At 33.7% G+C, this 11,070-nt stretch overlaps 1 protein-coding gene across 1 annotated transcript; it reads right to left on the reverse strand.

The window, feature by feature from the left end:
* Positions 1 to 1,477: 1,477 nt before the first annotated feature.
* LOC127732246 (baculoviral IAP repeat-containing protein 7-like) lies at positions 1,478 to 10,711 on the reverse strand (the record flags this gene model as incomplete). Its single annotated transcript, XM_052241327.1, has 4 exons — positions 1,478 to 2,679; positions 4,052 to 4,180; positions 6,081 to 6,486; positions 10,238 to 10,711. Coding segments are annotated over 4 exons (1,206 nt in total), but the record flags the coding sequence as incomplete, so codon positions are not given.
* Between the last annotated feature and the right edge of the window lie 359 nt (positions 10,712 to 11,070).

Raw genomic sequence — 11,070 nt, forward strand, 5'->3', positions numbered from 1 at the left:
TTTTGTAGTTATACTATTTATCAACATAACAAGTCGATACATTATCTGTTTTTGGCGTATTAGACTGATTACGATGAATTACTAAAGGGAATAGTTAAACAGTTGTGTCATTTATATGACCAAAAGGCTCGTCCTTTGTTTGTGGTATTTTTTTGGGGGGGGGGGGGGGGGGGGAGGGGATTGTACCAATTAAAAGAAAGGCAGAACTAATATAGTAATATTCAAACTCATAACTCGAAGACAGACTGACTACGCCATGACAAAAATAAGACAAACGAAATCCGCTTCGGAAAGGTGCGAAGATTCTGCTCCACATGTGGCACCTGTCGTGTTGCTAATTGTCACATTCAAGGAAAAGAGGAAGGGATTGTGGTTACAACGATCGGAACGTATCCATGGTCACATCTGTGAAACAGATAAAGGATAACGGTCAACAAACTGTTGAAGGCGTGTATTGAAATATAACAAATTATGATCAGCAGCCGCTGGATTTTCCAAGGTCTTGATAAGCTCCTCCTATGTAATTTCACTCAATCATTTGTATTGATAACTACGTATACACTGCAATAAAAATACAGCACACATCGACTTTTCGAATCAAAACAACGGTCTTATACTTGAAAATTTAACAACAACAAAATATTTCGGTAATTAAGTGGTTGCCGTATGTTGTTTTATATCACATTTGTTTTTCGTTCATTGTTTTGTACATAAATCAGGCAGTTATTTTTCTCGTTTGAATTGTTTAATAATTTGTTATTTCGGAGCCTTTTTTCTGGGTTTTGCTCATTGTTGAAGGCCGTACAGTTACCAAATTTTGTGAACTTCTATGTCATTTGGTCTCTAGTGGGGAGTTGTCTCATATTCACCTTCACACGATTTTTCTTAAAATCAAAATTAATAATTGTAAACCTGAATGATCTTAGGCAGTGAAAATATTTCAAATGAAGTTTGAAAGCGATATTTTTTTTTATCTCATATCAATAGTTCGATCTTCTAGACTGCAAATTAAATTAACCGAATTTGTTCTTAGATAATGATGCTAATTATTCATGAGACGTATTGAATGTTCATCAAATACTAAAATAGACGTTAAGCAACCAACAATCAATCAATCAAATACTACAAAAATGAAAATAACACTTTATAAATTTCACGCGAAACGTTTTTATGGATTTACTTTCATCAGGAAAGCTCAAAGCAGAAAATTTGAAAGCCAAGGATGTATAAGAACCGAAATGGTTGAAGACCTATTTGACCAAAAAGGATCTAAAAATAATAGCCATATTCATCTGAGGCCCCTTTGTCTTAGGGAGTTCAACCCTTAGTTTCTTTAAAATTTCCAAATTTATAAACTGACAATTTTAGATATAATGTAAATACCTCAGTACTAACTACTGATGATACCCTCGGGGACTGATAGTCCACCAATAGCAGTATCGACCCAGTGATAAAAAGAAATGAAAACAACACTATATGTAATAAAACACTGTGAAATATGTTTTATTACATCTAAGTTAATGTGTCTATGTATTCGAACAAATAGTATATATATAACACTTTTACGTGTCTGACTGGAGTAAATATCTTAGTTGATTCAATCAAAATCCTGTATTTACGTTTGTTTTGTGGTCATTAAGACATTAGTAGAATGTACCAAAGAAGTTAATGCTTGGAACCAAATAATGAAAAAAAAGCAAATAACAAATATCGACAAGCATTAAAAAGAAAATGAATCCAAAATGAGACCAAAATTAGCATAAAATAGTCGTGCATAAGCGAGCTTAAGAATTTAACGAAAATTACATGCTTTTTTTTCCCATAAAGTTTATAAATTTCAATATTAAAGTAATAACAGGCCAGTACAAAAGCACTAACTATCAGGATTATGACAACACAGTAGAGCAATACGATGAAATTTTGCATTAAAGGCACGCCAATATCAATTCAAACATATTAATCTAGGCCATATATATTTTGTTTGACTCGCTTCGATTCAGATATTTACCTCTTACATAATTAATTGTAACGAACGAATCATTTTAAATTGAAAACAAAATGTGTAGAGAAAACAAACAAGCAATGTCTAGTAAAATACAATCACAAAAACCAGTCATGGACGACGGCGGGATTAAATCACTATCTTGCCTTAGCTACTTTCGTCGTTTTTAAAACAAAACAAGCCTTTCCTCGAAGTAGACCGTAGTCAACTGTGATTTTTTTCTCAGTGAAAATCTTTATCAACAGAAATCGTATAAAATTACTATAATGCGATCATTTAATGACTTTTTACTTGTTGTTCATTTCATCTTTGAAATTTTCATCCGTTTGATATTCTCGGATGGAAGCGATGACTAATGTGTACGTACAAAGGGATGCAAATGTCTGTTCAAGTCCATTGTGCAAATATATCGCCTAATTAAACTTTTGGTGCGTTTTCAAACTAACGATCGCATTAATCGTAAAAATCCTCCATTTCGCCTCATGCTAGGAACGTCTTTACAGTACCTTTAACATACGTTTTACATACGGGACATTTACGCATTGCCGGGGCACAATCTGTACAACAGATGATATGTCCGCATGGTAAGAAAGCGACAGTAGAGTCAAACTCCTTACAAACTTTACACTGTCTTTGTTCTTGTAGCTGTCTATTTTCTTCTAAAATCAAATGAGTGTCTGCAAAAATAAAGAGGTAAAAATTAATTGAGCAATGAAAATATAAAATTGAGTAGCAAAACTCTAATTGTCTACCAATCTTCATTGTCATTTCTTGAATAAAGTCAAGATATGAAATTTTTTTTTTATGTTTGTTGAGATTATCACTGATCGTTACAAAAAATTGAAATATCTGCAAAATAACATCATTTATATAGCGGAGTGTGAAATTAATAGATAATGCAAGTTTCTTATTTTTCTTTTTATAAAGCTTCTTTCTACAGTCTGCCTCATGGAAATTGTTGATACAACTTACGTGTTTTAGATTATGAAAAATCCTACTTTATGAAGAACCGCAATGATTTCAAAAACAAAAATACCGAGGATGATATCATCAAAATGCTGGACTTTTTGATCGACAACATATTTATTGAGTTTGGTGGATTGATATGACATAAGATAGTCGATATTCCAATGGGTATTAAGTGTGGACCCCTTATGGTCGACTTGTGTTCGTACTTATACGATGCAGAATTCACTCAAACCCTTCTCAAAAACGACAAACATCATGCAAAGTTCTTTTATTTCTTTTTCAAATATTATGATTATGTCCCCTCACTAAATAACCCACATTTAACAAGAGTTCAAAGTGGTGAAGTTAAAATCATCTCTTCGTAAATTTAACGGACGCCATTGCGGGTTACTTGACCGTTATGGAATATCCGTTCCACAAATGATAGTGGATATGTTCCAAATGTCGTAACTACAATCCCGTCACCCTTTTCCAGAATGTGACATACCGAATTAGACTTATGACCGGGTTTGTACTAACATGAGCAACACGACGGGTCGAATCTACACTAATTTGTTTTCAAGAACTGTAGCATAACAGGCACAAAACAGACATGCGATGGAACAATACATTTGAGAAATGATTATGGTTGTTTATAAGTAATAAGATATGTGAATCATGATGAAGGTCATTATATTATGACACATAGATCATTCTGGACAAATATTGAAGTTTTTGATTTGTATTATGTGTGAAGCCAACATGCCAATGGAAAGAAGAACTTTGGTTATATGTATAATAATCAAGGGTATAGTCTAGTTAGCGGTAGAAAATAAAATAATGCTGCAAGATGTAGATTAAGTTATTTCGTGGATGGTATTTTGCATTTTTACCGATTAGCATGAAACGCAGAACCTTATAGTGCAAAACACATAACACATAAAAAGTGGCAAAAACGTAGCATAAAACAAATCCTTGCTTGCCTCTATGAAGCATCATACCTAGTTTTTCACACAATATTTTAGAAAGTAATCACTTTGTCGCTTCGATGCTTGTGTTAATGTTTATTGGTTTATTGCTATGAAAGAAGGTTTAACCTACCATCGAAAGAAGCACCAATCATTCCTTCTGTTGTTTCTGGTACATTCAAAACTTGTCTAGACTGCTGATGGTCTTCTCTGAGGAGAACATTCATGATGTCTACTGCTGATATATTTGTGCCTCCTTCACCTTGAATGAGATTTCATGATGGTTATTTTTTAGACATTACTCTTCTGTATGTGATAAACCAGAGACATTCCTCAATTTTATAGTATTGTTTGGTACCCGATTATTTGATTAACTTATCAATTTTAAAAAGGAGTAACATGGCGGGTGTCACTAATGTAGCACATGAGTTCACACTAGTCTGTTGTTTATGTTTGTTGCTCAAAGTTTTGGATGCTGTGTTTTTTGAACTGATGTTATTCCTTCATGGTCTTTTTTTGTGTCTTAAATGTGTGATTTTCTTTTATTGTCCCTTTTGTAACTTGTGGCCTTTTTTCTGATCCTTATGGTAAAAAAGAATCAAAATCCCTGCAGTTTTCCATTAATGAGAAAATATTAAGAGTTTATTTTAAAAACTGTTCATACCAGACAACACGAATCTGTATATAATCATAACATATAATACATTCTGAGATGATACTTCCCGAACTGGCAAACAACATATGTTTTTCTGTGCAGAGTGTTTGTAAAGTTCTGACCTACTAGGCTAGGATTGTCATCCCACTGGTCTCGCTTCTTTCGGATTTCGTGCGACTCATTCAGTTTTTGTTTGTAATCTTGATTTGTCTCTTTAATCGATATTTGAGATTTGAACATCGACAAACTCCTGTTGCCTTAGTTATTACTGTGCACATTTCAAAGATTCAAAATCTTGTCATTTAAATACGATTCCTTATAAAATTTACGTTTTTTAAGAATAAGTAAATCGATTGATTCATGTGATATTTGCAAATATGTTTTGTATCTGGTGTAAGATTCTCAGATGGAGTTTTATGAGCAACACGACGGGTGCCACATGTGGTGCAGGATCTGCTTACCCTTCTGGAGCACCTGAGATTACCCCTGTTTTTTTGGTGGGGCTCATTTTGCTCAGTCTTTAGTTTTCTTTATTGTGTTTTTGCACTATTGTCTGTCTGTTTGTCTTTTTCTTTTTAGCCATGGCGTTGTCAGTTTATTTTCGACTTATGAGTTTGAATGTCCCTCTGCTATCTTTCACTTCATGTGTACCAATAACGACTCTCCACACATTTCTTATTTAATGTCCATTAGAATACATTACTTTGCATGTATCGTATAATATATACTTACATAACTCTACTTGTCCTTTATAACACAATGTTGACTGCTGTACCCCAATTTTTGTCAAGTTTGTTTTGTTAACACAATGTTGACAATATAATAGAATTTTATGTGACTATCATACAAGTGAGAGGTTTAGCTAGCTATAAAACCAGCTTCAATCCACTATTTTCTACATGAGGAAATGCATGTACTGAGTAAGGAATATGGCAGTTGATTTTAATTCGGTTGATGTATTTGAGCTTTTGATTTAGGCATTTCATAAAGAGCTTTCCGTTTTGAATTTTCCTTGGAGTTCGGTATTTTTTTTGTTATTTTACTGTTTCTGATTGGTTCTGGATTTAAATAAGTAAAAGTCAAAACTCTTATAATTCCTAAGTTGGAATTCTGACTTGGATCGCGCTCCTTGTGAATTTCAAATCTGCACTGTGTCAAATTTATATAAGTATGTTTTACAAATTGACATTATAACGATATCATTTATATCGAATAATTTAAATTCATTGGAAACATAATCTTAAAAAAGATATTGGTGATCCTTAACTCTAGTCAGGGTCGTTCATGTCAATGATAGTACTTCTGAAAAGACCACTTTTTGAATACCTCTTCTGTCGACGGAATGAGCATACACATAAATAAAAGGGAGTTCCAAAGGATAACTTACTGACTTTTATGAGAAATACGTACAATGACTTATACAGGTCTGAGAATTACACCTATCAATACCCATTGCTCATTACCGTAGCCGAACATTTCAATTTCATACATTTCAATGACCATTTACCTGAGTTGAGTCTCTCAATTTCATTCACAGCATCGACAACTTGTTGTCCGCTGAATCCCATCTCTATAACAGTTCTAGCTGCAACAGTCTGCAATATCCCTTGTTGATTATGTATTATATTTGTAGTAGAAACAGATCTAGAACTGATATTTACACCAGAAGCTGTAATGGTACTATTATTACTATTAGATATAACTGTTTGTATACCCAAGGGGGTAATTATGTCACTTCGTTCCTCAGAGTTAAGATTATTAGCTTGTTCCTGGACATTAACACTTGATTGGTACATATAATTCTGCTGCAAACCGGAAGTGGAAGCCGTGGTTGTATTTTGATCTGAAGTTACAGTTCGATACTCTTGTGACTGTTTATGACTGTAACTGCTGTTTCCGTTATTTTTTGGGTCCTGAAAAGCAATAAAACATCTACTAATATAATTCTTTATCAACCAATTTATTAAATAGACAGCAGTTTACCGATGTTCAAATATCGTATATCGATTAGGAATATACAAATCAAAGTAACAAACAAACAATACTGAGAGAAATGCATGAACACAAAAAGGAGCGAGACCGGATGCATAGACAGGATAACCGTCTTCTGCTACGCATGCACCACTCGACATGCGAATCCATACTCATTCAAAATGTCGTAATTGGGACTAGGATACCATCGGTGAAATTACAGATCGGACGACTAAACTAGTATATAAAAATCTAAGACCGCCAAATATTGTTGATAGTGAGTTGATACACCAACACATCGTATCGGTCAACCATTTCTTGATGGTGACCGTAAAACTGATAAAGTGTTGATTCAGGTCGCTCTTCTTTATAACTCTGTTAGGGTATTTTTTGTGTAAGAAATTCACTACTGTTAATGAAGTTCATATTGTGGGAACATGCACACGTATTAACTGAGATATGTAAACGCCATACGATGGTGCTGAGGGTATGTTACTGCTGGGAAAAGGGAAGTTGAAACTATCACATAGTTGTGAATTCTTATGGAAAACATACCAATACAATTAGTTATCTGATAAAAGATGATCAGATGATAAATTTGGAACAGCTGCATGAAAACAGAAAGGTTGATACAACATAGATACCAGAATTAAAATTTTGTACGCCAGACGCGCGTTTCGTCTACAAAAGACTCATCATCAGTGACGCTCTTATAAAATGAAATTAAAAAGGCAAAATGGAGTACGAAATTACGAAATTACGGAAGTACGAACATTGAGGGCAAAAATTCTGAAAGGTTTTGCCATATTCATCTAAGGTAATAATATTCCTTTGGTAGAAAATCCTTAGAATTTCGAAAAATTTAAAGTTTTGTAAACAGTTAATTTATAAATATGTCCATATCAATGATAATGCATGTCAACACAGAAGTACTGACTACTGTGCTAGTCATATCCTCGGGGAGAAAACCTCCACCAGAAGTAGCATCGACCCAGTGGTTGTAAATTAAGTTGTCAGAGATACAATGGTAAAAATTGTGTACGCCAGACGCGCGTGTCGTCTACGTTATATAGATACAATGCATAAGCGTGGATTCTTGAAAAAGAAACCATGAGCCCGGAGGGCGAATGGTTTGTTTTTCATGAATCTACGCTTATCCATTGTATCTGTAACTTAAACTATTGTGTTAATTTCTTTTCAAAATTAAAGCCTTTTCTTAATTAGAAGGTATTGTAAGTGAGTTTAAATAACCATGTTATCGTGTCCAGCGAAGCATTGATAAATCTCAGATCACAATTAATTGGTTAACAAAATACCAATATAACACTTCTACCTTTAAAGATATTTATATTACCAGGCATATGAATATTATCTGTTTATACAAAATAAGACATATTCGAAATTATTTCTAATAAAATTGAAAATGGAAATGGGGAACGTGTCAAAGAGACAACAACCCGGCCAAAAAGCATATATAAAGTATATATAATAAGTATGTTATCGAAATTTTTCTAGCACTCTAGGCACATCACGATTTTCTCGCATAGGAATTTGCGAACAAACCTTTGTAAAATTATGTAGTAAAACAGATGAAATCATACTATATTTATGAAACAAAAATTGACAAATAGAATGTAATGATTTTTGTTTCGAACATGTGAAATAGCCAATAATAATAAAACAAAAACCGGTAAAACTCGCTATTATTACAAAAATATCCACTATAACATGCAAAATTAGAATAAAACCAGGATAACTTAAGAATTGGAACAACAGAGAGAATACAGGGATTCGAACCTAAACCGACAAATCCCTATCTTTAACTCATTGATTTTAACCATGCTAACCTCGCGGCTACCAACTCATACTATACGACTGCCTATAGTGTCTATATAAAGGTACAAGCCCTGTGTGTCCGATGAACCGATGTATATCAGATGTTCATCTAAATATATAAAATAGACATCTATAGTGTAACCCATTGGTAGCCGAGAGGTTTCGTCGATGTGTTGATGTCAGTCACACATAACAGATTTCAAGGAAGGGTTCGATTCCCAGTGAAGGCATATAAAAATTACAAAAATTAAAGGTAAGTTTTTAAATTAATTTCATTAGTGAACATAAATCAGTAAATTAGCCAATTCAAACTTAATGAAATTAGGCACACAAAGGAAACAATTGAATATAATTCGGTGAGGCAATTTCAGCGGCAGATTTAGGAAGCGTTGATTCTATAAAAGAATCCACGGTAGATGAATAGGCTGACGTCACCACAATGGTTTAACAAAGACTTAACTGTGAAGCTCGAATAAAGAATATTAAAAAGGCCATATAAACAAAGAAATTGAAGAACATTGAGGGACATACTTCCGTTAACGTCATGACTATTTATATAAGCAAATCTTTAAGTCGATGACGCATTTGACAAATACTGCTCAGTCGTAAATAAATATGTACTCAGATAACATATACTGTTTCTACAATATAAACTTTAGGCCCACTTCGTAGGTACCATTCATTAATGTGAAATCAAAAATCAAGTTAACTGTAGTATACACGTTTGTGAACTCTTGATATCAATATGCAATCTTCCAATTGCAATTGTTATTTTTCAAACTGCAAAGCAATATATACTTGCATAAAGACGGCATGATACATGGTCAGATTTTTTTAAACAAAACGGACTTTACAAAAATAGGAATATATGGTATGATTTTAAATGAGACAAATCACAACCAGAGACAAAATGATGTAGAGGTTAATAACTATAGGTCATCGTATTTCCTTCAACAATGAGCAAATCCCGTACCGTATATCGAACTATAAATGTTCTGGAAATTATGGAATGGGAAGCATTTCAAATAAAAAAACTAACGGCCTGGTTTATGTAAAAAAGCATTTGACATCAAATAAAATGGCTATGCAAAATATTAGGCAATAGAAAAACGATATTCAGAATTGTTTTTCAATAGGAAGTTTCATTCAAATAAAACAAATATTGTATGGGCAATTTAAAAAATATTGCTAGCCCCCTACAATGTATATAACCTTAACATTCGGAATCTGCAAGAACCAACATATTTCATTGATAAAGCAAAAAAGCAAATAGGAATTTCGAGTGAAAAACCGCATCAAAATAGGACAGAAATTAAATATCGGAATTAGTCCTAGTTAGGCATCTTATATAATGTGAATTTATAAAAAATATGTCAAATCTGTTGATATGTGAAGAAAAGCAAACACTTCTTTAAATTTCAGCTTAATATTAATGCTGTACATTACAACTAGTGTAAATTCTATTGTTCGTGCACCTTTGTAGATAAATGAAGGCCAACAATATTGCGAAGCAGCTGCGCCATGAGCGCATGATTCCCATATAGATATTTAGCCGGATAAACGGATAAACTTCCATAACTCTAAAATAACATCTCGGAAATGTTCAAATCAATAATGTTAAGTTTTAAGTAAATTAGCATTCACATGAGATTAAGCAAAATATGTTTAGGGTAAACCAAAATGTTGTATAAAAATCAAGCAAATTGGGTTTTAAAAGCTTTGAAGTTATATTAGACCAATGTGTGCACATTTACAAGATCATCAAATCAATCAAATCCACCAGTTCTATAAAAGCCCTCTTTTTTATTTGAAACAGACATTGCCTATTTGTGCACATTGAATATAACATTAAAATACCATATTATGCTTTTTCAATACAGCTTGTATAAATTTCTCTCCCTTGTTTTGCTTCAGGAAGCCACATTGCGGGAACCAGCGGGCATGTTCAACCCATGGATCATCACCTGCTTCCCAGTTTCTCAGTCCTCCACCACAATGGAAACATCTTGTATAGTCATTGTAACCAGCGAACAGAAATCCAGCTAAAGCCATCTCACGTGGTGTTTGGTTTAAATATCCTGGCCACCCTTCATATGAACTTATTCGCACTTGTAGTGGAGTATAGTTTATGTATCTTGGATTTTGGAGGCCTTCATGATTATAACTGGGACCCCTTTCACGATGAGATGCTGTAGAATTATTCTTTGCAGAAATATTCTGTGAATTATTTTTACAGTTACTAGTGAGAGTTTTATTACTATTAGTGTAACTATCATGAGCCCCGGGGAGTGAAATATCAGTGGTTTGATCTTCCACAGTATCATGGTGGTGTCAGTGTCTAGCAGAGGAAGTCAAATCCCTATCATTATCATCATGCCGTCCGCTGCTTAAAATGTTTGACGGAGCAATATTTTCATTTGACTGCAACGTAACATGACCTGTTGTTAAACCATTGGGATAAGATGGTTGTACTTCCCTTTGCTCTTGTCTCCTCACAGTTTCCTCTCCAATAGTGTCATGTCTGTTACCATTCACAACGAGGTCACATGTAGGAGATATACGTCTATGAATATTCATAGGATCATCACCAGAAATCCAGTCATGGTATATTACTCCACAAAAGAAACATTTAGTTTCATCGGAATTTCCCGTGGCATAAAATCCAACTCGGGCGAGACGAACCATACTTA

Source organism: Mytilus californianus, unplaced genomic scaffold (assembly GCF_021869535.1).
Source record: "Mytilus californianus isolate M0D057914Y unplaced genomic scaffold, xbMytCali1.0.p SCAF_22, whole genome shotgun sequence".
NCBI lineage: Eukaryota > Metazoa > Mollusca > Bivalvia > Mytilida > Mytilidae > Mytilus > Mytilus californianus.